Raw genomic sequence first — 27,558 nt, 5'->3', positions numbered from 1 at the left:
GTTATGTGTTTTTTTTCTCCCTTTTGATATGCCTATGACAGGATAAGTGAAACGTGTATTCTCACGTTTTTATACCAACCCTCTGCATTTATAGCTCATGTTTTTTATGACAGTGTTGCTTTATCAGTTTAACCTCATTTATTTTACTGTGAAGTACCCAGAGTGTTATTTGATGCATCTTTTTTTTTTCTTTTTTACTAAAACTATGCAAATTAGTGTTGACAGCCTTGTTCTATACTGAACCTTAACAGTTTAAGCTTTACGGTAATTTCTATGTTCTGTGACTTTTAAACAAAAAGACTTGCATTACAAACATATTTACAGTCCTTGAACTTTTGCGTACGTTCTTACATTACAACTCCAAAATTAAGTGTGTTTTATCTGGCTTTTAGGTAAACCCAAACCAAGTAGCATGTAGTGCAGTTACATAAGATATGAATTTGGATTTATTTACAAATTTCCACCTGACAAACAGGAGTGTTTCTTTTCACTGTCGCAACATGAGCGGCAGTTTAAGAAATTGCTGCAAAGCTGCCAACAGGTTGCAGTAGACTGTCCATTGTTGATAATTGTTGATACTTACTGCTTTGACTTGGTCTATCACATGAATAATACAGAAATTTAATTGATGTTTATGGATGTTAATAGACAAATTTTTTAAGTTTAAGTGGTATAAAATCATTTCTAGGCACCATATTTAGCGAGAACAACTATAGCATTTACTCTGTCTCATTTTTGTTTTATTGCTTTTATTTAAAATCAGTCCTACAGACTACTTGGGTGACTTTCCTGTTTACCTCTCCTTCCAATCATGCTGTAGCGTGGGAAGCCTGGCAGGCTTCTCTGAGGTCCCAAAAGAAAGCCGTCTTTCGCCCACTGCACAATCCCCGAGGCCCGGAGGACCTCACACTTCAGCACAGCTGTGGCTCCCATTCGCACAGTGAGGTTCCTGGGCTCAGTCCTGAAGGCCTGCTGGGCATGCGTGCCTGGAGACATAAAAAGCGGAGGGAGGCAAGGAGCTGGAGTGGAAGAGGGTGTAATGGGAGTTAATGCAAAGAGATAAAAACGAACGAGGAAATCGGTGTGCGCGAGGAGTGTTATCAAAGAAGTAAATGAAGTAGAGAGAGCGTGACATAAACATGCACCACAGGGATGCAGTCCTGTGATCTTTTGTAGGAGAAGGCATCCCCATTGTGTGTGGACACATTATTCATCCTGGCATATGTTTTATTGATGGTAAACTGCGGTGATACGGCTCTGAAAATGAGTCAATAAAGTAATTACGGCAAATTAAATCTCCCCTCGGTCACGCAGATATGGTACGGGGAGGTGCAAAAAAAGCAGGGGGTATCAGAGACCTTGTTCACCTGTGGTTTTTCTTTAATGTTGATGTCCCACCCGCTAATTCCTTCTTGGAAGAGTAATGATTATCACTTTAATCCCCCTTGTTTGTCATAGGTAAGGTTGGCCATCCTTCAGCCAGACTGTGAAGGGGAATTCACTGGTTCAGTGCATCTGAATCAGAAAGGTAACTTTAATGCAGAACTATCACCAGGATGAGGATTACATCATTATAGTACACAGAATAAATTCAGTTCAAGGAGCCCTGTGCAAATACTTATTCCAATTAGCAGCTCAAATCAAAGCATGGGTCTCGTTTAAACAATGCCCTGCAGAGAGGGTCTGCCTGATTTCATTGAGTTGCTTAAATCTTGACCTTCATTGAAGCAATGACCAAGTTGTTTGTGAAGTGCATGCTCTGTTGCATCTGACAACATGAGTGAGAGGCAGAGCTCTCAGATCAAGGCTGAACCAGTCACCTCACGTCAAATATGAAGGGCAGGATTGGCCATAACAGTGGATGCATACAAACAGCCAAACACAGAAGCGTTTTTGCATACAGTTTACATAAATGAATACTCAACAGAGATGCAGAATGGATGTGCTTTTCTGAAAATACAGAAATATATCTTATCAACTACGTGATAAAATTTCATTTGTGTGTTCTTAATTAAAATGTTTTGCTCAATCCAGAAAGATTTCAGAGTTTCTTAATTTAATTAAAGGAGTGTTCCATTTCATATAAGTATCTGTTTTAAGCTAGTAACAGTTAATGTTATTAAAGAAAGACATTTTAGATTTAAGAGGACGCTATTGATTGTTGAGCTTCTGTTTTAGTCAAGATGTAAGCCATGTTTCTTTTCTTTTTGTGTCTTTTTTTCTTTTTTTGTCAAGTAAGTCTTAATATCAGCCATAGGTTTTCCATACATCCCTGTATATTATGCTCAAACTAGACTCTTCCTGTTCATTTCCTGTCCCTTTGAGGACACTATAGCAAATTAACCAATGACATTCAGCATCTAGACATGGTAAGATACGTTAATGTTTGAACTGAGCATCAGAATGGGGAGGAAATTGGATTTTAAGACCCTTAAAAATTCATGGTTTTTTGGTGCCACGCAAGCTGGCCTGATTAATTTAGGTGCAGTTGATTTACTGTCATTTTCAGATACGCACAACCGTCTCATGGGTTTACAGTAAAAAAAAGAAAAAATATGCAGTGAACAGCAGGCATGTGGATAAAAAATTCTTGCTGGGCAACAAAACTCAAATAACCTCTTGTTACAGCAAGATATGTAGAAAATATTGTCTCTGAGCGACAACATATCAAACTTTGAAGCAGATGGGCCACAGCAGAAGAAGACCAAATCTGGTGACACTCTTGTCAGCTGAGAATTGAAACCTGAGGCTACAATTCTTACAGGCTCCTGCAAATTGGACAATAAAAGATTGAAAAAATGTTGCTTGTTTTGTTATGTCTCCAATTCAGCTGCAACATTCAGATGGTGAGATTAGAGTTTGGGGTAGACATCATGAAAACATAAATCCCTCCTGCCTTATATCAGTTGTTTTGTTCAGAGGTGATTGTATGGTGTGGCACATATTTTCTTGGTACTCATCTGGACCATTAGTGCCATTTGAGCATGCTTACTTCCTACCTGAGTACAGTTGCTGACCATTACTTTATAGCCATAGTATACCCATCTTATCATGTCCACTCTATGACCATGTAACAAAGCCCAAATCGTCTAGTACTGGTTTCCTGGATGTTGCACTATGCTCACTGTGTTCTAAAGTCCTCCACAGTCTCCATTTCTCAATCCAATAGGCTCCCTTTGGGCTGTGATTTAAGTCATATAATGTGCTATCAACAAATCTATTTCAAGTGTGTGATGCTGTCATGTCAATACATATCAAAAACTTGGAGTATTTTTTCTGATGCCTTACAGCTGCAGTATGTAACTTTTATAAAATTCAAAATATACAGGTTACATTGTTAAAATCATCACTACATCATGGCAGTATAATATGAGACAGATAATTAGTGGAAAAAATCAAGCTCCTCTACCTTCTTCCAGTGCCGAGCTAAGAGGAGTATTTTAGCACTGTCAATCAGTTTTGTGTATTTGCTGCTCACGTCCATCCCCTTGCTCTCTGGTATGCTACAGCTTCTTCCCAACAGAAGAGCATGTCATGAATGCCTGGGCTACTTAGCACAGCCACCAAACAGTTTTCCTGTAACAGTAAGTTGTTTCTCCACACTTAGCACATTGAACAGTGTGTCCATGAGAATGATTGACAGCGTTACAACCTTCCTCCTTACTCTGATTGGTTGTTTCCGACCGGGAGCGGTGCATTTCTGGAAATTGCAATAGCACTGGGAGGGGGTGGAAGAGCTTGATTCTTTCCACTATTATCTGTCTCATTCTTTACTGTCATTATAAGGTCACTTATTTAACATACAAACGAGTGAACTTCAATATATATATATATATATATATATATATATATATATATATATATATATATATATATATTCATTAAAGTTGGATACTGTAGTTTCTTTAGATTTATGCAACATGGAATTAAACCAGTGAACTTGTCCAGCAAAGGTCTTCCAACCAGGTGTTGGCCAAACATTTTCAAATTGAATGTTTAAAAACCATTCACTTTAAAAATTATTTGATAAAATCTTGCAAATTTCATATTAAAATTCCTTACACCTAACCTGTGCAAATTTCCATAGGTTAACCTAACTCGATTGTTGAGATATTTATTTAAATTAGCCATAAACTATAAATATGACATCATAACAAAACAAAAAATATGTTATTACTCTTGGTCTTTTACCATCCTAAGACTAAGTGGTGGTAAATTGACTAGCCAACAATTTCTCACAGCAATGCAGCTTAATCTCTGCAGGTCAACAATATCTGGTGTTTAACATAATATCTTGGCATTGAGTAGTTATAAATGAACTGTCTCAACGACATATGAATTTCCTTATGTTGAAGTCAAAAAACAAATTCTTCTTCCTACTTTCTTTTTCACTTGTTTATGTATTAAAAATAATATTTTTCTTTGTAAAATTGCTCTGCTGCCGCCATGCAGCTCGGTTTGTCTCAGCATTTCTGAGTCCCTGCAGTTATTTTCTTCTCCATTTTAAAGTTACTTAATCTGTGTGATAATTAACCTTCCTTCTTGCATTCTACCTTGTTTGCCTCCTGTTTTGCTCTTTGCTCAACTTGTATCATCAATCATTTTGTGGTTTAACTGTAGTCCAACCCTTCTGTTTATTAGCTGTCTGTTCCTTATTATTTGTCGTGCTGTGCATACCGATATTTTTAGTTTGCACCTTATTTAGTTATTTGTGCATGTTGTCTTGAACCATTCCCTGCGGTTTTATTCCAAAGCTTGGATTTGTGTATTTTTTTTTAATTTTCTGTATTTTCTAACTAAAGCTTCCCTTTTCATTGCTCCAACCTTCAAATGTTTCTTACCTTTTTGTCCTCTCTCTCTTTGGAATGAACACTCAGATAAAACCTTGCACCATGTTTTTCCTTAAGGATGTCAAACATTTCTATAGAAAAAAATAAATGTTGATGCCGTTGCTAAAAATGCTGGATATTTCTGGCATGCAGTCATAAAAAACCTTTTTTTCCCTGTGTCTAAAGATATTCATGTCATTAGTGCATAAATAGGTAAACACAGTATCTATAAAGAGCACTCAGTTCCTTGGATGTTTTACCTTTTTATTGCTTTTACAAAATCACGAGGAACAAAATGTCAAATGTAGCTTTTTTTACAAGAAAAAAATGTTTTTAATTTTAAAGTGAAAAGTGAGCTCTATTAAACTTTTACAATTAGATAAAAATACTAAACATAAAATAAATGATTTTTTATTTATTTTACACATTTTATGTGTTCCCCCTTTTTAAAGTAACTGACCTAATCCAACAAAGGATCAGCCAATTGGTGCTTATAGTCTCACAATGAGTGGAGTGGAAATCACCTAAGTGCAATGACAGTGTCTCAAGTGACAGTAGTATAATGATGCCTGTGTCCGGAATCCATTCACTGGCTAAACCGTGTTCCTGGCTCCCATTACAGCATCAAGACAACCCCCCCCCCCAAAAAAAACACTCCAAGCAAATCAGTGAAAGAGCAAATGTGAAGAGTATTGGTATGAGTGACTCAGTTTTCAGATGGTTCAGGAATTATCTTTCAGACAGAACTCAATGTGTTTTTGCAGATGGGTTGAAATCAGAATTTATGGACATTGTTAAGAACGTCCCTAACGGTTTCATTTTGGTTCCAGTTCTGTTTACCACTAATAAAATCAAATTGGGAAAGCATTTGTAAAATGTTAAGTCCTGTCTGTATGCTGATGATACCATAATTTATCTTGTTGTGGCCACTGTTGACTAGGTTATGGTACAGTGTCAGACTCTACACTATATGTAATGTAAAGTACTAAAATGTTACTTCATATTTTAGAAATTTTCAGGGATATAGTGATGTTTCATGTACTCAACTAACTGATTACTATTATGACATTTACTTAGCTAACTTCACAAAATACTGTCAGTACACTGTTTCAATAAAGTTGTAGTGGTGAAAGATATTTTTAATCATGAACATATTATGTGGTCACCTTCATAAAATAATGGCCAAAAAAAAAATCACTTTTTTTCCCTAACGTGTTTTTTTTTACTAAAATGTTTTTGGAAAGAAAGAGGTGGTGATTTTTCATTTTATTTTTTTTATTATTTGCTTTTTGCCAAATCACTTTTGGCACAAAAAAATACTTAAACCATTATTTTAATAAGGTGATGATATGGTGGAGCTAATTATAGGCAGTTTAGGACAAGACAGACTCATAACTGACTACCTCATTAACTGAACAGCATCAAAAAGTCATTCTTCTGAAATAACTTCAATGCCAAGAAGTCTTGACAGACATATATGATGAGACACCATCTATATGGCTAAAAAATAAATGTAAAATCCAACCACCTACACATCTGCTGAGAGTTAACATCGTGAGAGAAGTTAGGTCTTTCATGCACTAGAAAAATCTAGTCTGGTAAAAGGACAGACATAAATTACAGTCATGCAAAACCATGTATATATAGAGTTTAATTTTATGGAAGTGAAAGTTTCAGCTCCTGTTGAAAACATTTCATACATACAGCCGTGGTATCTTACACAATGTGCTGAACTCTCAAAAGTAAAGCTATGTTTTGATTACTTAATCATGGTTTACTTAAAATGAATACCTGTAAAGGTTTAAATGGTTAATCAATTACTGATGTGACAATGGCTGTAACATCTCGGTCATGGTCTTGCTCTTGACAAAATAGGTCGAATTGTTTAGACTAGTTTGTGTCAAAAACACAAAAACATGACTCCCTTCTATCTTCAGATGCACAACAAGATGAATGTAAATTAAAAGCAGCATAAGTTATAACACAGCTGCCTCCTACCATCTCAGAAAAAAATACTGTTATTATTGCTAATGACTGCAAAATTGTGTTGCATGGGAATGTTAATCACAACAGGCGACTTTTGGTCCTCTGATTTAAAAGCGCGCGATTCTGTTCACATGTGGTGCGGTCTAGCTTTTGCTGAGCAAACATCTGCAATCTGACTGCAAAAAATCATTAAGTCTGCTTTTTTCAAAACATAAAACATTTTAAGAAAGGGGGTTAAGGAAAAACACCTGTAAATGTTGTCCACCGTCAGGATTAATAAAATGCAAAGTGAGCAGCATGTATTGAAGGACAGCGGATACAATGACAGCTAAGTGGCAAGGCCAAATACATAAAACCCAGTTTCAACACTAGCTTAAACATAAATGCTAAACCTGCATAACCGTAGAAACACACAGCAACGCTAGAACAACACTTAGCCATGGCTGAGACAATATGAGCATCGGCGCTCTACGTGCACAACTCACTAAACCAACAGTTGATGAAGAGGAAAAATAAGGCTCATTTCATAAAGCCAATAACATAAATTTGGTCTTACCGTTGGTGTTTTATTGTCATAGTATGTGTGAGAGAAAATATTTCTCCATCTCCCATCATCCCCGTTGGCTATTGGGTCAGATGATTTTGGGACTTCTCCCTATGAGGCAATTTGCATGCCTGCATGAACCAATAATAATATTAAAATGCCAAACAATTTATTGAAATGTCCAGGATATTTAACTTTAGGAACAGTAAGCTTTTTAACATCTGGTACTCTGATGAACTGTTTGTTTTCAGATAATCATATCTAAAAATATATATTTTTTAAAATGACGAATCTTTATTTGCCTATTTTTTTTACTATAGCAACATTGGAGGAGGTGGAAGAGCTTGATCTTTTCACAGGTTACCTGTCTCATGTCATACTGTCACGACATGTTGAGAATTTTAGCAAATATGTAAAAAAAATATATTTTTTAAAAAAAGCTACATATAGCAGCCTTAAATTATGGATTGGAATTTGAAGCTAATGGAGATATTACAATATGGCCAAGATAGTATCCTGTTTAGTCTTTGTTGATTGAAGGCTATAGCAGTGCATTACGTAACACAGAATGAACTTAGAATACAAATATTTTAACTGACCTACATTACCATTACAAATACGTGCCAAGTCATATTTGATCCAGATTTGCAAGGGATCTAATGTATAACACACAGCAGCAGTTTCATAAAAAAAATAAAATGAAAAAAAATAAGATTGTTTGGTGTTAGGTTTACCCCAAACAAAAGAACCTTGAAAGATGGGACCTGAAAAGGCCATCGTTACATAGATTTCAGGTGCACATGAACATCTGACTCTCTTACCCCAAAAGAAACACAGAAATGGTAGAGTCCAAGCAGACACGATCCAAGTCGACACAAACTCCATTTCACCATTGGCACCTGACCTTAAGGAATCCTAAAAGAACCATAGTCAACAAAAATTGATTAAAAAATGCACATATGTGAATTCAGGCTTAAGAAGTACAGATGTGTTTTTGTAGACATTTCTGAGTTCTGAGGTACAGTCTTATGAAACCATGTTTTAAATAAACTCCAGTCTGATTTATTAAGCAGAAACAAATCCAGGTAGATGTAGATCCTTAAAGGGCCAGTGTTATGTATTTTCCAGCCATGTGGCAATTTATTATATATACTGTATATATATAAAAAAAAAATTCCCTTCTCACCCACCGCGGGTGGTTCTTATTCTCTGAGCTCGGGTCCTCTACCAGAGGCCTGGGAGCTTGAGGGTTCTGCGCAGTATCTTGGCTGTGCCAAGGACTGCACATTTTTGGACTGAGATGTCTGATGTTGTTCCTGGGATCTGTTGTAGCCATTGGTCCAGTTTGGGGGTGACCGCCCCGAGGGCCCCGATGACCACAGGCACCACTGTGGTCTTCACCTTCCAGGCCCTCTCCAGTTCCTCCCTGAGGCCCTGGTATTTCTCTAGTTTCTCGTGCTCCTTTTCCTCCTTATATATATATATATATATATATATATATATATATCAGTATATATGCTTTTTCCTAGAGCAAACATACAAGTACAGACAGACTTTTTTGACCTGAAAGAGAGGTTGGAGAGGTTGGTGGATTTTAAGTTCAGCGAGTAATCGCTTCAATTTATCAGCTGCAATAGTGGAACAAATAATAGTGATTAACTTAATTGAAAACTAAATATTTTCTCAACTGAATAGGCAAAATGAATTGGTGGCAACTGCTCTTGACGCATCTCCCCCGTCGATTAGTTGCACTTCAACAGACTTTGATAAGACTTAACTTGCACTCAATTATTATTTGCTCTCAAAACATTTTGTGCATTTCACAGCCTCTACTATACTCTTAGAGCACACCAAGCCAATTATATCCTTCTTAAATGAACAGAAAATCCTCTGTGAGGTTGAAAATGTCCATCCTCTCTTTATCTCTGCCACATGTGGGTAAACACAAATGGTATTATTTTATCATTCCATTTGTTCTCTTTTTTCATATGGATGGCAATGTACTACTTTTCTTTTCATAAGTGAGTGATTTCACCGAACAATTGAAAATCCAAAATATTCCTTCCTTTGCGATTCAGAGCTTAAACATCAAATCTTTACTGTGAGAAAGGGAAATTTTAGTCCAACACACCGAAAGGTTGCTGCTAGCCTCATGAGTCACCATTTTCATTGGGACTCTTAATGAAAGCAGACATGGCCTGTCTGACCTCCCCACATTCCCATTACCTAGTTAAACAACCTCCTTAATTGCTTTAAAAATACAGCGAGTCCCAAGAATGTTCATTAAATGGTGCAAGTTTGTTTACTTTGTATGAGAAGTCTCTGACGGTGTAACATTTACGGAATAAGTGTTACTTGTCATTCAGTTTGAGATTAGTTAAGTAGTGGATGAAATGGTTATTAAATTTTCTTTTCTTTTTAAATAAAAGAAAAGGATTTTGCCACAAGAGCTCTTGACACTGCAGTTTTTTTTTTTTTGCTTTGACCTTGTTCTTCACCAGCTTCTTACAAATGCAAATTGCCAAGTTTGATTTGAAATTTGATTTGCTTTAGAAAGAAAAAAAAATTGCCTGTACACCTCACAAGGACATAAGAGGCAGGCGAGCCTCGTTTTAATGGCATCTTTCATAACATCATCAACTGACTCAATGCACTCAGTCCAGTACCAATTTATCGTGAAAAATCCATGAAATCAGTCAACGTGCAGAAAATGAAGTTTTACCCCTTGTGCGGCAGTTCAATTTAGACGTGGTCTGACATCTTAATGCCAATCTAAGGTTTTTTAAATCTCATTGTTTCCCTTTGGGTGCGAACGGTTACAACGGCTGCCATGGGAACCATGCCAGCTGGAAACTGATATGGTGTTAGATGGGCTGCCTTCGAGATGCAGTTTTGATTCTCAACAAAATCATGTTCAAGACAATAAATGTGCTTGTAATTTATATTCTGTAAAAAGTCTTGATAGGTTGTAAGGTGTTTGATGCCAAGATATTTTATGACATTAAAATATCACCACATTTTACGTTAAGTAAGATCTGTCTCACAAAGTACTTTCCAGCTCCTATCAGCAAGTAACAGTGACTAGTGAAACTGGTGTAAGATGTCGTCAATGCCCTGAATTTGAAGGTTAGTACTTTATTCTTCACAATTTTAATCAATGTTTGAAACTCTTGGCTATTAAAGTTAGCTAAATTATCAAAGTTAGCTAAATTATCAGAATTATTCTTTACAGATTTCTCACTTTATAAAGGAGTATTTGATCATCTTTAATTTAAAATATAAATACTTTCACTGGTTAAACCTGAACTTGAACATTTTTCACAAAAAAAACAGATTACTTAAAATACAAATTGGCCTAATTCACCAGAATAGTGTGTGAAAACACAAACAAAAGCTTTTTGATTATATTTGTCATTAGGACTATGTTAAATTTAAACCGACTTAATACATTTTACATACTGACTGGCCCTTCAGGACTTCCTTTCTCATTGAATAGATGGAAGGAGTAGAACTAGATTCTTCATAAAGTATGTCCAGAACACTGCAGCAGGACATGTAAAAAGACAAAAAAGAATGATTAAAACCTATTTTCACATGACAGTATCAGCTACACATGATGATCTGCAGCATTCCAGAGACGCTCTGTTGGTGACGGCAGAGGCCATACAGTGAACTCATTTTACAGTCTTCAAGAAATACTCAGGCAGGGTGTGAAAAAAAATGTTATGCTAATACTAAGAGTGCCAAAAAAATAATCCCTTTACACACACACACACACACACCCACACATCATTACACCATCACCCCCAGTTTAAAAAAATGATACAAAGCAAGATGGATCCATGCTTTAATGTTTCTTTTTCTTTTAAATTAGGATCCTACCATGTTACTGTTGCAGCTGAAATTTAAGCCCATCATAGTTGGCAACGTTTTTGTCCAAACTGTTGTCCATCTTTGGTGAGTCTATGTCCATTATAGACTCAGTTTCTTGCTTTTTGCTAACAGGACTGGCAATGTGGTACTTAACATGTCTTGCCTGATTGCTTAAAGGTTCGAAATATTACACATTAACAGATAATATAATACATACATTGGTTGTAGAAAGTGGTTATTGAAGCTTCAGTTGCCTTTCTGTCTGTTTCTTGAACAAGTCTGCTCATGTTATCTGACGTTTGACATCAACTAGGCATTTTTGTCCGGCCAGTTGCTGCTCTGAGGATATGTTTTGATTCCCTGTGAACCTTAAGAGATGGTTGATCATGAATATCCCAGTTGATCACCAGTATTTGAAATACTCAGACCAGCCTGTCTGGCACCAACAACCATGCCATATGCAAAGTCTCTTGAATATTCTATTCTGATGCTCAGTTTGAATGTCGGAAAGTAATCATCATGTCTAAATGTTGAAACTCAATGAGTTTCTGTCGTGATTGGTTAATTCACCAGAAAAGGTTGCAAGCCAAGCAATTGATCAGGTGTACACAATAGAGTAACTACTGTAGTTAGTGTAAAAAAACCCAAGTAACATTTGGTTCAACATAGAATTTATTCAGTCCAAATAGACATAAATAATGTGGAAATTCAAATATGAATACAACAAATTTTAAAATGTAGTTGAAAACTGTCTGAAATTCATAACTTCAGCATGATTGTTTAAGTTATAATAAATGTAGGACATATAAATATTTTAAAACATAATTTGTTTCAAATTAAGATAATGAGATACTGTAGATCTGAGTTAGAGTTGAACAAAGATGTAGCTGGAGATCTATGGACCAGGGATAGCAACATAGAAGTATTTTACTGATTATGTAAAACATAGCTTTGAATCTTTTAAACCTTTAATACATCTGTGAATACAAACAAAATTTGGGCATTCTCAGTTTCCCAAAAAAATGTAGTCAAAAATGTCATCTTGTCTTGTTCTTGTGAACCCATCATGCATCATGCATTGTCTCATCTTGTAGGCTAAATGGATTATCATGCTACTTCTTGTTAGGCATTATTGCAATATAACAGTACAAAATGAAAATGTGTGACAGGGAGAATTCCTGTCTTCTAATTCAATCGTCAAGTCACGGAGATTCCTGAGGTGTTGAAGAGAGCCCAAATTCAATATTTGTCTGGTTTGTCTGTTTTCCTTTACAGTCTTTAAGTTTTCTGAAATACAATGACTTCACTTCACACTCTTCCACACCTGCTCTCCCAAGAAAAGGGTTGAAAAAGAGAGACAAAACCTCCTTTCAACATCTACCAACTCAAGTATATCTGCCTGCCTTAAAGCACACAATGTGAAAGCATGAGGCAGACAGTCACAGAGAGGTAGTTTCTTCTTTAAAAAATAACTGAATCTTTTAATAGTTTTGTGAATTTGCATGAGTGAAAGAGAGCAATAGCTTACCTGTTGAGTGACACCAAGGCTCAGGAGCAACTTTTTGTCTTCCTGATCTACAGATAGCTCTCTGAAAGCAAGTGAGCGACCGAGATGTTAAAGAATGCCAATGGGACTCTCCCCCTTCACTCACTCCTTCCTCTATGTCAGAGGCATACAGATACAAAGAGAGAGAGATGCCATATTACACAAACTGAAGATGGAAGTGAGGTTGTGTGTGCATGTGTGACAAGCGTGATGTCTTGCAAAAAGTATCCATACCCACTGAACAGTTTCATGTTCGATCACACTACAACCACCGGTTTGTATTGTGTTTTTTTTTTATTGGGATTTTATAGAGCCAGACAAAGTAGTGTACAGCTGTGATGAGGAAGGAAAATTATATATAATTTCCAAAGCTTACAAGTTAAAACTGAAAAGTGTGGTGGGATTTCATATTCATCTTGTCTGAGTCAATACATTGTACAACCTCCCACTGCAGTTGCAGTTGCATATCTTTCTGGAAATGTTTCTACCACCTCTAAACATTTAGAGAGTGAAACTTTTGCCCATGCTCTACAAAATACCTCAAGTTCCGATTTTTTTTCCTATGATGCTAAAAAATTGATTTTTGTGAGCATCGGTTTTCAAGTCTTGCCACAGATGCCCAGATGAATTTTCATATGAGCTTTTAACACACCTTCTTAACACATCAATGTATTTTCCAGACTCTCCTTGTCAAGTTGTTTGTAGTCTCTGACATAGTTTTTTTTAAGCTTCACAAGTAGCGATATGTATTTGGCATCATTCACATCCCTATTAACTCTAATCAACTTAAACTTGATTTCATCTGAACAGAGCATCCTGTTAAATATGTTTACTGCATCTCCTGAAATGGTTGATGGTAAACTGCAAACAGGAAGTTTCATCTTGTTCTTCTTTCTTCAAACGACACCTAATTTGTGTAGCACAGCACAAATACTTACTCTGTCTTCAGATTCTTCTACCTAAGTAGTGAATTTCTGGAGCTCCTCCAGAGTTGGACCTTTTGGGAACTTTTCTGATTAATACTCTCCTCGTCTTACATGAATGGATATGTCTTTGTAGAATATCATACTCTTTCCATTTACAGATGATGGCTTGAGCAATTTGGTTAGATATGAAGGCACTTGGTTGTACTGGGTTTCATTTAAAAGTAGGATAATAAAGAAGGTTGGCTGTAACGTCTTCAGATCATTTATTTATTGAAGACATTAGAAACCTTGTATCTTCTTCTTTATGTGTTACAGTTATGTGCCACTTTGTCTGGTCTAAATACCAATCAAACAGGCCAAGGTGTGTGACTGCAGTATGACAAAATGTCGAGTAGAGGAATATGAAAACCATGGCAATGCACTGTATTCTTACAATTTGTTTCTCTTATTCAGTTTAGTTTTAGAGTTGGTCAAACGTGTTGATGCTGAGTTAATCAAGATTATTTCCTACAGTAGGAGAGCAATTCCTCCTTTACACCAGTGGTTCCCAAAGATTTTCTGGGCCCACCTATGGATTACAATAAAATCTCCCCCTAAAAAGAAAAAACAAAAAAAATCAACTGGCCACACACATCGTTCAACCACACATAAACCTATACACATATTTTGTTTTCAAACTCCACTGAAGTTTATTTCACACTTCAGGTTGCAACAAAACACACTACAAACCATCTTTACAGTGAAACACTTGTGTAACTGTTTTTTTTTTTCTTCATTCATCCATACCACTTCCCACGCCCCTCCTGCAATGGCACTGCGGCCCCCTAGGGGGCGTGCCCCACCCTATGGGAACCACTGCTTTACAAAATGATTCATCAATTTGGTTTATTGTTTTTTTTTTGTGCATTTTTTGTGAAAGTAAGATGTATTTGTCTTTTGCTGTTGCTCATTTGAACTTGTCTCTAATTTCAGGACATGACAAACACCAGTTTTTTATTTGATTAGCTCGTTTCTATGTGTAAAACGGAAATCAAAGAAGGCCCCATTTCTGAGCACTACAATGTGCTTTGTTGGAAGAAGCAGAACTGCTTCAGATTTCCTGATGTAACACGGATGTCTTCACTGCTGCCAGTCTGTAACACTTATACATAATAAATGGATTCAAGACTTCACACATAACTGTATTTTCTGCACTGAACACTACCAGGCTGATATGGTCCACTGCAGAGCTAGAGACAGAGACCAGTCAAATTCAGTCTGAAAAGAAGTTTTTTTTTTCCAAAATATTGACCCTCTAACACTTTTATCAATTATATGCTTCCAACTGAATGGTGTCTGGAGTATACCACCATTTGCTCAGTGGAACATACTGAAAAATCTCCTGGCGAGGCAACTTAAAAGGTCATGTTTGTTTCCCCCTACACATGTATCTTTCAGCTGATCATCCGATGCTCTGCTGCACTTGTGCTGTGACTCTGGGTTGACTATACCAACCGAATGTTTCATGAGTCTATCCCCTAAGCAGTTACATTGGGGCAACTGCAGTTCAGCTGTGCAATAAAAATATCAAGTGATGTCTGTTAAAATATTGGCAAGAAACTTCTTATCTGTATTGCAGGTATGTAACAAAATACCAGTATCTTGCAAAAGAAAACACTGAGTATTCCCTTAAGGTGTTGTGTAACTTCAACAACATGCTACATGTTTTGTTGGGATTTTATGTGGGATGCTAACACTAAGTAGCATAATAATGAAATAGAATAAAAATGGTATATGGTTTTAATTTGTTTTCAAAATAAAAATTCTGAATGACATGATATGTAGCCTTTATCAGTCATTTCTACTTTTTATTCCCTAAATGACCCTAGAGAATTGTTAGAAAACATTGGTGAGCATACAGCATCATCAAAAGATAGAAACACACTGAACTGAAGCTGAAAAATTGGGAAAAAAAACAAACAAATATTTAGTTGTGCAAAGGGACCGAACACATGGTCACACCACATTTTTCAGATTTCATTAAAATAAAACATAAAATCTAAAATAAATGCGAGGAAGTCTGTCTGTTTAAAAAACAAAATGCAAACGAAAATCAAAGATAATAGAAAAAAATTGCAAAAGCATTGTAGCTAACTGTCTTCATTTGATGACTATGTACTTATGCTGATAACATTGCTACCAGTGTCTATTCAGTGGGTTAATTTATGTCTGTACTTTTATATAGGCAGTGCAGACAGGTGTGTGTGGCTCAGATGTCAGGATTTGGGTTGTGTGGTCGAAGCTGGCCCCACAGACAGTCATTAAAGCCTAGCAGCCCAGGGCTGGAAGGTTAATTCCCCTGCCTGGGGGAAGAAGAGGAGTGGGGTGCTGGGTAGGAGGGAAGCAAGAAGTAAGGATGGAAGGAGGTGGAGGATGAGGTAAAGAGGCGGAGGGGGCGGGAGCAGGGGGAGGCAATGTGAGGCGAGGGGGCTGTGAAGCTGAGCACTCAGTTCACGCAAACAGCACTGTCAGCAAGAGTGGAGTAGCTCCACTGCCAGATGAAGTAACGGGAGGGAGGGTGCAGGAGCCTGACAGAGAGGTGAGGTGGTGGTGATGGTGGTGGTGGGAGGAGGGGGCAATGGGCAGGGGAGTGGTGGGATTGTAGGAACGGAGTGGACAGAGGGCCTGAAGATGAATGGCAAGAGGGGAGATGGAACGAAGAGGAGGGAAATACAGTAAGAGGTTGAAAAGAATTCATGTCAGGAGGTTGGACTGGCAGAGGGGGAGATGAAGGGGACATGAACGAGCAAGGTAATGGAGCGAGAGAAACGGATGGAGGAAGGAGGCAGAAAGATACTGTAAAATGGACTGCAGAGTGATGAATTGAAGACGAGGGAGGAACAGGGGAAAGGGAGAGATGGGCGGAAGGAAGGCTGACATGAAGGGTTGTTTTGAAAACCAACAGGAAGCGTACTGACTCAGACCAGTGCGTCAGGGAGAGCATGGAGGAAGATTAATCAAAAGAAAACAATAAGCGCCACAGAGAAAAGCAACACAACGCGTGCAAGATGGAAAGATGGGGTCATATCCAGGGGATTGATTCAGAAATGTGGAGCAGAACCCAACTGCATATTGTACATTACTTTGATACGTTGGAGTTCCTATACATGCCTGTGGGTGAGGGTTGGATTCGTGAAGAAGTGGCAGAAGGTGTGACAAAAATATGCTGGCACAAACAAAGTGGGTGCTACCAACAAGGCATTGCTTTACTATGAAATTATTTGACAGTTTGTATTAAGCAACTTTTAAAAGAAAGGCATATTGAGTTGACCAATTTAAGGTCAAAAGGAAAAGGCGGTTAGAGATTGAACAGTGAAGTCTCTAAATTAAATGGATATACCATTTAATTTAATGGTATATCCATTAAATTAAACTAGACATCACAACTTATAATATATTTTACATTTATTTTTATTGTTATGTTAACATGTAAGAAGTATTTTTCAAACTGTAGATTACAATCAGTGTATAAACATTGCTAAAAAAATATGTTAAGGTTGTCTTGGTAGAATGACTTTCAGAATAGTCTGAGGAGGTTATTAGATCTCCAACTTCACATTTTGTCTAAATCACAAAAAGAGTTTGGACAACCCAGGACTTGCTGCTGGGTCTTTTAACAGAGTGCCAAAGAAAGTAAAAGATGGAACTTATAAAATCAATGCTTTATAAATTTCAAACTGTTTTATTTCTGTTCAGTAGGAATCAATTGAAATTAGGTTTGAATAACCCAAGTATTTCAGGTGTTGAACTAGAGATGATCAAATTGCACAAATTGTATTTTATTTTATTTTTTTTTTGCCATATCCAAAACGTTTAATGGGCCCAGGCCTATTTCACACGAATCCGATCTCAGCAACAATTTACGGCAACCAAAGGTTCTAATAAAGGACAACAAAACTGCCTGTGTGAATCAAGTAGAGCAGCAATACACACTCGCTCTGAGCTTTGGCATTAACTACAGCTATCTGACCTGATGATCTGATTGGAACTCAAGCTTCTGCTGCCTGCCACAGTACAGCTGCCCTGTCAGTGATGCTTCTGTTTTCTAAATCTGTAGACAAGGTCAACATGTTTTTTTTTTCCCTAGCCAATCTGGCTCACAGGCGAACAAAGAAGAATGAACTTTAACAGACAGCAACAAACTGTGAACATGTATTACCAGAAACCAGAGATGACAATTACAAGCTTCATTACAACCACACAAATGAAGTAAAGAGGGCTTGCTCAAATCTAACAGACACTGAATCTCTTTTGAAAGGTCTTTCATGATGAAAGTTAGTAGAGAAACCCCTGTTGTTGAGTCTAAATAACCTGCAGACCAAGTGGAACTGGAGCACGTGTTTGTACATAAATGGGGCTTTAGACAGATTTTGAAAAAAACCCGTTAAACACACCAATACACTTCTTGCCATTCCCATCAATCCCCATCCATGTGTCACTTTTCCTGCTGGCACCAACATGCAGTCCAGAGCCGGGCATGTGTGTATGCACAAATGTGTGCATATGTGCTGTGAGGGATGGAAAGACTTGAGACAACCAGCTGCGGTGTCCAGATTGGGAAGGGATTATTTCCCAAATCTCCTTCATTTGCCCCAGCTGTCTAACAAGCTCCTACATAACCATGTTAATTCACTGATAGTGCCACACTGATTCTGCTGGTAATAACAGAAAACCATGTCCGATCAAAGAGGCATTCATGGTGACACTGAACCCAGATCTTTGCTCATAAAGCAAGTTTGAGCAGGCTAATTTCATGGTAATTCAGATATAGTAAATTTTAACTGCAGTTGCTGATGATGATGAGAAATGAGTTGTTGAGAATTTCTATAGATTTACAAGAGTGTTTTGCTTTAAATTCAGTTTTGCTGCATATTATTGGTGTATCGACATCTGTAGATGACTGAAATTCATCAGAAAGTACCATCACACCTCTTAGGTAAATAATCCATGGACTTTTTGAATGTGTTGCAGTGCATGATAAGTGTTTTAGGTACTTGAGACAAACAATGTGACTGAAAGGTAAATGGAAATCACTAGGGATGCACAATGACCTTTTTATTAAACCGATAGTGATAACCGATCATTTTCTCATTCCAAAAGTCGATTACATACCTGGAAATAAGGAGGTTGGTGTAAGACTGTGTGATCAAGACCAAAAATAGTTTACTCTTTTAAAATAAGATATAATATTTTGTAATGAAAAACGATTTATTTAAGCACCTTGGGCATCCTCAGATGCTCCTTCTTAGCAACGGTTTGCCATCATGTCCTCTGTTAACTGACAAGCTGAGATGCATTCACATGGTGTTGGAAGATCCAAGTTTGGGAGTCGTTCTGACCTTTTGTTTATACTTATTGTTTGCATGTACCATCCTGGAGTAATTGACACATCACTTTTTAACAATTACAATCATGGCAGAGTTTTCTGACATGAGATAATTTTGAAATGATTTACTTTCAGTCTGAAAGTTGTTTTCTCTATCTATACTAATGCCACTTGAACTCTGCAGGTCTCAAGAAGGCGTGGGGGTGCTTGATTTAAAAAAAAAACACACACACAACTGAACATGTTATCTGCGTTATTCATTACAATATCAGACAGATAAAAATGACGTCACAGTTTCACAGTTTCTTGACATAGGCTGATAGTTATTGGGCGATAGCTATATTACATCCCTAAAAATCACCAATTATTATTTAAAATTGGACTTAGGCTGCATTGAGGCACTGTGTGTGCCACCAGTTAGAAAAAGGAGCTCCTGGTTTGATCATTGGACTGGGATTTTTAGTGGAGAGATTGCATGTTGAGAGTTGTAAAACTTCTCGATTGTAAGTTGTCTAAGAAAAAAATTACAGAAAGAGCGTTTTTGCTTGTATCAAGTCCTAAATGTCTATGGTGTTATAACAATGAGCTGCGCTATGACCATGTTCCTACCGTCTCATCTCTACTTCTGTCTGAAGTAGAGATGAGAGTCACGTGAGCAGCTCATATCACAAAGACAGACAGGGAACTGGAGAAACCAATATCAATATTTTTTTCCACATTGCAAAAATTGTAGGGCCTTAAAAAGATGTGGGCTGGGTCCAGATTGTCTTGCTGTTCAGTATGAATCCATCTAAGAGTCCAAACTCTGGGAATTTCTGTGGCCCCCCATTGAGGTAATGATAGTGAAACTGAATTCAGCTCTATCTGTCTTATTCCTGTTGCTCTAGGATTGATTGTTTTGCAAGTTCCATTGAGGTTGAAGCAACTGTGGTAAAGTGGTTTGATTTGGGAGCTTACCATATCTGGTGAATAGTATTTTTGTTGTTACTGGTCTGTTGTCTTCTTTTTTTTCCCCGTTTTGATCGTGCACCTCCCTGTGGAGCTAGGGCATTGATGAACATGACTACTTGTTGAACTATCTGTGGCTAGATCTTCAGTCAGAGAAAAGTGTAATCTGTGGCTACGCCAGGTGCCTTTGACATGCACCCAAAGGAAAACAAGATTGCTCCTTCGATAAATGGATTAATTCACATTCTTTCAACAGATAAGGATTCAAGGTCGAACATTGTCAAAAATCAAAATTTAAATTATCTACGAGAGGCCCTGCAGGTGCTGTATTTTTACTTCATCAACTAAATGACTGTGAAGGATGGAAAAAAACCCAAAAAACTTACCACTCAGTTTATAGAGATGTTGGGTTGAAAACTGACCACCTGAGGTAAAACATAATTTGCTGAAAATGATTAACAGTGTTCATGAGAAAAGATCAGCTATGATTTTAGGTATAAATATAACATACAGACAGACAGGTACATTAACCATTTTTTAATGTACATGGCATCCCAGTCTTTGCAACCCTAAATATATTTTCAATCTACAACAGAAAATTACCACCTAAACATAGTCATTTACAGAACTAAATGTGCTCCCAGGCACTTAAAACCATACAAAGATGTGGTTAATTATCAAATAAATCTATTTACATTGAATCTTGGTCCATACAAATGAAGTTGACAAAGCGGCTAAATATGCAGGCATGCAGTAAGTGATCATAGTTAATTCATTACTGTCATTCTCCCAATCTTTAAATGGTTTATGATTAATAAAATATTAACAAGAATTCTGTTTTAATCTGTATTATTTCTGAGAGAGACAATTTATTTATACATTCGAATGCTGGTTTTAAAGTCTCAAATACATACATGCAATGTGTAATCAGTTTTTTCTTTTTGTTAATACCGGCCATGTCCATTATTGCTACATCATTTCTAACATGTTGCTCTACATTTTGGTATTAGTCATTAAAGACCACTGTAACTATGTGACTGAAGCTTTCAGTTTTGTCTTGGCACATCAATAGTGACTGATTAAGTATTTTATTGTCTTCATATGTGGTAATGTGTGTACAACATTACCACACATTGTATTATACTCAATAGACGATAATACAGTAAACCTATTTTAAGCAGAACAAAACTTTGATATTCAGTATATCTCTGTTTCTGGTACATCACAATGAAACATTAATTTCAAGTGTCAGTGAAGTCCCAGGAAGAAATCACTTTTTTGGAAAAAAAAAGGAGGAAAAACTCCCAACTTTTTCCCTTCAATCTAATACATTTTTCTATGAAGTCATGGGGTCACAAGCTGGACAGGATAACTGAAACAATATTATTAGGTCACTGAGAGAAGAGCAGGGTCACATAATAAGACTCAATCCAACTGAGTGAAAATGCATGGGAGGGAAAGTGCTGACGCTTCCCTTGGCCAGGCTCATCCAATTCCCAGCACTTACTCTGTGCCACAGATATTCATCCCGAGCTGTCTTTCTACGGCCCACAAACTTTAACATCCTCCATCTCCGCTGCAATATCTATCACCCAACGTGGGAATGGACAGATACGGCGGTGGTAAGGTGGAAGGGAAGGGACCGTATGAAATTTAAGGTCAGAGAAGAGAATGGTCAAGTTCATCCTTGAGTGTCAAATTCACTTGATCCATGTACAATAAATGCACAATCAAACATATGCTCAAACACAGACAAACCAACTCAATATGAACATTATATCACAAGCAATTCAATATAAAGACACTCAGAGCGAAAGGCAATAACCTCATCCTGTGGAGAGATCTTATAGGCTTTGACAGCCAGGGCTGAGCCACATAGTTAAAGCAGTGTCACTAACAAAACAGTAGGATTAAAGGATGAAACAGAGCTAAATCTGGGTGAGCTAAAATTAGGGCAAAAGGAAGGGATGGAAAGAAAAAATACTGATAGGATCCTAAGCAAGCCCTTACCTATTAGCCAAGAAATTTCCCCTTCAACAGTTATTAAAATATCATTTTAGCTTTTACTGTTTGCAAATACATTTAGTTCACAGACACACAACAGGTACACATTGCAAATCACAAATACATACCTGTTTAAAACCATCCAGAAAAGAACCCCACAGACATTCATTCCTCATTCCTCTTCAAAACCTTAACAATAATTTTCACTGCTGTAGCTTTAACACTGGGCTCTGGTCTGGTGTATTGTTCCTCCTCACCTTTTCCTCACAGCATTAGTATTACCCCAGAGGTGACGATTTTGCAATTTTTACCTCAGGAGAGTCTTTTTTTCCCTCCAGTTTCTGAAGGAGGTCCTGTAGTTTTCAGAAGGAATCACTCGGTGACAAAAATTCAGCTGACATCTTTGGTGATTATAAGTGAGTGAGGATGCCTGGAAGGAGTAGTGGTGTCATCTCAACCCAAACACCCAAGGCAAAGCCATTGCTAAGACAGGATCTCAAGTTTGTACACATAATGAATTAAATAGACGCCGTATTTAGAAGTGACTCACACATGTTATCCACTGTAATGCAGCAATGTGTTTTGATGATGTGAGATACAAACAGCCTCATTTCAAGGTGTGATTGCTTAGTGTTATGCCTCTACTTTGTGTAACATTAGGCTTGACTAATTCGCTTAGCATTATATACATATATACTGTACATACATATAAGGCGCATTTCTTCACTTTATTTGACTCAACTTTCACCTTTCTCTTATTTACTTTGTATAATATAAATTACCTTATCAGGAATTTGCTTGCTTGAATGTGATCATTTTCATCCTTGTTATTGCAGGTTGTTCTATCACCCCTAACTTTTTCCTCAGATCATCAACGAGACGGTTCTGCTCGAAATAACAGCATATTTGTTTTCTGAACAACATTTTATAAGGTATTGCAAATTTCTCACATGTCTTGTTGACAACCATAGTGTAAAATCATATTGATATATTGAAAATTTGGCCAAAGTAAAACACAATTCATGTCAACTGGAGAACAGGAGAGAAGCATATATAAGCTGACAAGGGCAGGGTTGTAAGATCTACAAAATTACATTGATTTTGATGTAGTAATTGGTGAATTTGTTCATGATCTATATATTTTTATACATGTTTTAAATACATTGATGTCAATCTTAGTTAATTGTTAATTTATCTTATAATTAACTTGAGCAATACTGCATGTAGTCTAACCTCATTAGTTACCAAGCTATCATCAATGTTACAAGAATAAGAGCAGGAAGCAAAAAGCAGAAGAATATGAATTGAATGATTGACTGGATTTTTGTCCATAACTTGATGTTTTCTGGTTGTCACAGTACAGTAGAAGACCAGAGGGTATGCATAAATTAACTGTCAAATAAATAACAATTTTACATGGTACATATTTTGCATTTTTTTGGCTTTCACATGCAGTTACAGTAAAGCACAGTCACACAACCATCCTTCATTTGAATTAGTAAGGAGATTTAGGCCAGAACCAGCCCACAGTTAATCAAGTAAGCCTACTACAAAACATATGTAAATAGAAAATGAAACAGAAATTTGATAGCAAATGTTCTGTGTTTCTACTGTCATTGTTTTCCAAAATTGTCCACGTTCCACCAAAGTGGAAAAAAATAGCAAAGAGAAATTGGAGAATTTGGTCATTCATTTTGAAAATACAGTTTAGTATTGCATTTGGATAAGCAAAATACTTCAAATTGGAATTCTCATCTTTGCATCAATGTCTGTTTTATCAAAAGGATTGCTTGAGTACAATGTTTGTTTCATTGTATTTGGCCAGGTGGATGATTTCTCACTTCTCTTATGGTACATATATTGGTGTCTAATATGCTGCTGCTGAAGCTCAAGAAATATAAAAGAAAAATATGAGTTCACCTCCAAATATCTTTTTGAAGTGTTCAACAATTTTAGCACATGCTTTCCATATATATTTACTATAAATTTGCCTCTTGCAAACGTATCACAAAACCCCAATACTCCACCTTAGAAATACAGGGTGCCCTCATTCTAAAAGGCAGAAACCAGTTCTCATAGGAACAGAAGTACAAGAGCCAAGAGATATAAAAAAAAAAACAACCCACACACACAAATGCACCCATCTAAACCAAACACACCTCTGCCAACAGATGGGCTTAATGCTTTGTTGAGGTAGAGTTTATCATTGCAGCCGTCCCATTTTTAGAAAATCCACTTTAATTAACATATCAGAACCAGAAATGAGGCTAAACCTCAGTCTCTGCAAATTGTAATCTTCCCAGTTTGAACTGACCAGCCATAGAGGCCCTCATGGTAAGGCTTGCCAACTGAAACACAAGGATAATCCAGTTATACCTGCTTATGCAGCACATAGCTAAAAGCACTGATCTCTCCCACTGAATGGCCAGAGCATGCATTTTGATTTGAGCAAAGTTTTTTGATTTACTTAAAACAAGTGGCTCAGTAGGATACCACATGGTCCACTTAAGGTTATATAATCGAATAAATATATGAAATGCTACTGGTAATGCAGCATCTAATGTTACATGCAGAAATAAGGCTGCCATTATTCCTCTCCTTAGATATCCATCACTGAACTTCCACTTATACAAGTTTCTATAATCCGGCAAGTCTCCTCTCAATATTTGACCATAACCACTCCTCGCATTATTACACCTCATTCCAAACAAAGTAAATTGTTTTACTCATTCTAACTTAGCTTTAGCACTCCCTTCATGGTCATTTTAAATCAGGTTTCCTACTCATGCAAATTAATACCCCCCACACATCTCCCAAACACCCACCCAAATGACCACCAGGGAAAGCTGTCTGGCCCAACAGATGGAGGCCATCTTGTAACGAAGGGTGTGGGGCAGAGTGGCACCAGAGCCAAGGAAGACACACAAACACGAGAAACTGTGTGTGCTATTCAAATCGTGCATGAGCATTTTTATTTGACGAGTACTTTTGCTAGTGCATTCATTTGCAACTCTTTCTGTCTGTGTACTGGGGTCAATAGGAGAGAGAAGAAAAGGAGGGTGCAGTGATTTTAGCACAAGATGTTTGAATGTTGTCAGCCTGACAGAAAGTCACTAGACAGCTTGGTTAACGGAGTCTCCTGGAATCTTCCTTCCTGCAGTTTTAATGAACCCCAACACCAAAAGACCTAATGAAGTGTGCTGTGTTTGCCTAAACAGTCTTTCAGCTTGACCCCCCGACCCATGCTCCTCGGCACCATTTGAGAATGAGTCTCCATGGTGAGCAGCCTAAAGAGCCAGTGGGGGTAAAATTATCAAAAGGACAAAAGAAGTGCTAACACAGAGAGAAACAAGCGGTTAGAGAGATGGACAATCAGCTAACAGCACAGAAAAAAAACAAACATATTAAACACATCAACATTTTTTCAGTATACATATTTATAATTGGGCCATTACAAGGAAATTCAAACCAGCTGTTGGTAGAAACCTAAGTGACTTGCAATCAAAGTAAATTAGCACACAAATTAAGTTATATGAAATAATGTTGAATGACACAGGTTATAAATATTGAGCTGAATTTGTTGAAATATATTTAATACTTAGCTGAAAAACCTTTTACAAAAGTATAAGCTTTACAAGATCTCTTGAATGGAGAAACTCACATCTGTTGATGGGGTTGTTTTTCCCCATTTGTCCTTATAAACTGTCCTCACATCTTGAGGATCATGTGGTCTCTTCTGATCTACAGTTATGTCAATATCTCAACCATTGGATTCCAGTCTAGCATCTGTCAGAACCATTCAGCAGCTTCACCTTGGTTGTGTTTCCTTGGCCAAAAAAAAGCATCTTCAGACTTTTATCAAAAGTATCCTATGCAGTCCTTCATTAATGTTGCCTATTACTATTTGAAGTTTCCCAGTGCCATATGCTGAAGGACTTTATCCAAACTTTATTGTTGCTATTATAGTTTCTCAGAAAAGTGCAATGCCATTTCTGCTTACAATATGTGTGCAATGACATTCAAAGAGTTCAATTATGGTCTCATCTGAGCAGCTGCATCAAATTGTAAACAACCTTTAACATGCTGTTTCTTCAGCAGTGAGGTCTTATGCAGTGAGCGTGCATTGAGGCCATTCCAGTCTAGTGCGCTACTTATTCTTATCATGAAAAACAGTTTCTGCTTATTCTAAGTCTTTCTGAAGATCTTCATAAGTAGTAGGCTCTTGGACAATTTTTTTAAATTACTCTCTCAACTTCTTTTTGAGACATCTTACAAGGCCACCTGGGTATTTTTGGTTTCTGGTCAAATAAAGTCCCTTCCACTTACAAATTATTGCCCTTCCAGTACACAGAGGAACAGTAGACAGACATGGGTAGCTAATCTCATCAGTAAGGGTACCACAATGTGTGAAAGAGTCCTTTGCTTTTATCCATCATGAGATGCTTCTTGTGTAATACATTGGTAGTGAGAAACCTATTTATAGACTCTTACTTAAACTAAACCAGTGGATATTAATTGGCTTCTTTTCCTGATGTGTTCAACATTTATTACTCTACTATATGCCAATATATTGACAAATTATAAATATTATATGGACAAATTTATTTCAATGTCTCTGTCTCTTTAAACCTTGAGTAGTTTTCAATGTGTGGTGAGAATTTCATGTCAAAGCCCTATTAGCAATATATCTAATGGAAAAATGTTGTATTGCTTACTTCTTATTTTTTCCCACTGCATGTGCCTTCATATGCTTTGAGTCAGAGACGCTTACCAAAGTTTAAACTTTTAAATGTTGCACATTTACGCTTTTCTTTGTTATTGGCACACACAAAAAAAGGCCAGTTAGCAAAAAGCTGCAACTGATTTCCGGCCAAGAAAACATTTTTTTGTTTTTTCTAACAAGCTCTTCTGCCTTGTCAGCGTTCAAAAAAAATCTATGCATAATCACATAAACAGAAGTCCTTGCACACTCTCAAGATGGTTGTCATTGCAGTTAAACTGTTCTTTATTCAAGCTCAATAGAATATAGCTTGGAAAATGCTGCGTGTATTCATTTGGGACAATGATGTACGTGTGTGTGGGATGTTGTATGTGTGTATTTGATTGTGTGCATTTGTGTTAAGTATGAGTAAAGGACTAATAAAGTTCAAGGCACCTAATTAAACAGTCTTTGTTTACGTTCTATGGCTGTGGTATAAATTCAGCAGGCACAATAGCGAGTGGTACGCTCGGTCACTGTGCGCTCATTTAAATAAACGCAGTCAAAAGCAATGAGAGAGACGGGGCAATCAACTTCAAAAGAAATTCTTGCTTAATTGCAAAAGTGTGAGAAAACTAACAAGGACAAAAGAGGATGAGGTGATTAAAAACGGCACTGCACAATGTAAGGAATCTCAAACTCGTTTTAAAGGTATTCCCCCTCATGAATAATGCTGTATAATTTGATTTAAAAAAAATTAAAATCTATATTTATGTTTTTGGATTTCATCTTTATAAGTTCTAAACACAGTCTGTAAAATCCCTCAAGGATTAAAATG

General features: G+C 37.0%; 1 protein-coding gene across 3 annotated transcripts in view; it reads right to left on the bottom strand.

Moving 5' to 3' along the window:
- Positions 1-27,558, bottom strand: part of nphs1 (NPHS1, nephrin) — a 199,603-nt gene that overhangs the window by 43,142 nt on the left and 128,903 nt on the right. For 2 of the 3 annotated variants that reach the window (XM_023330210.1, XM_023330209.1), the window contains 2 exons: positions 8,181-8,274; positions 798-986 (listed from right to left, as the gene is read on the bottom strand). In XM_023330210.1, the coding sequence (XP_023185978.1) occupies positions 798-986; positions 8,181-8,244 (253 nt within the window). In that variant the 5' untranslated portion in view covers positions 8,245-8,274. Of the gene's footprint in view, positions 1-797; positions 987-8,180; positions 8,275-12,760; positions 12,798-27,558 lie in introns of those variants that run through there. The other variant, XM_023330211.1, reaches the window with a different exon arrangement.

This window comes from Xiphophorus maculatus, chromosome 3 (genome assembly GCF_002775205.1).
Source record: "Xiphophorus maculatus strain JP 163 A chromosome 3, X_maculatus-5.0-male, whole genome shotgun sequence".
Classification (NCBI taxonomy): Eukaryota; Metazoa; Chordata; class Actinopteri; order Cyprinodontiformes; family Poeciliidae; genus Xiphophorus; species Xiphophorus maculatus.
The sequence above is the reverse complement of the archived record's forward strand: the minus strand, read 5'-3'. Positions and strand labels throughout refer to the sequence as shown.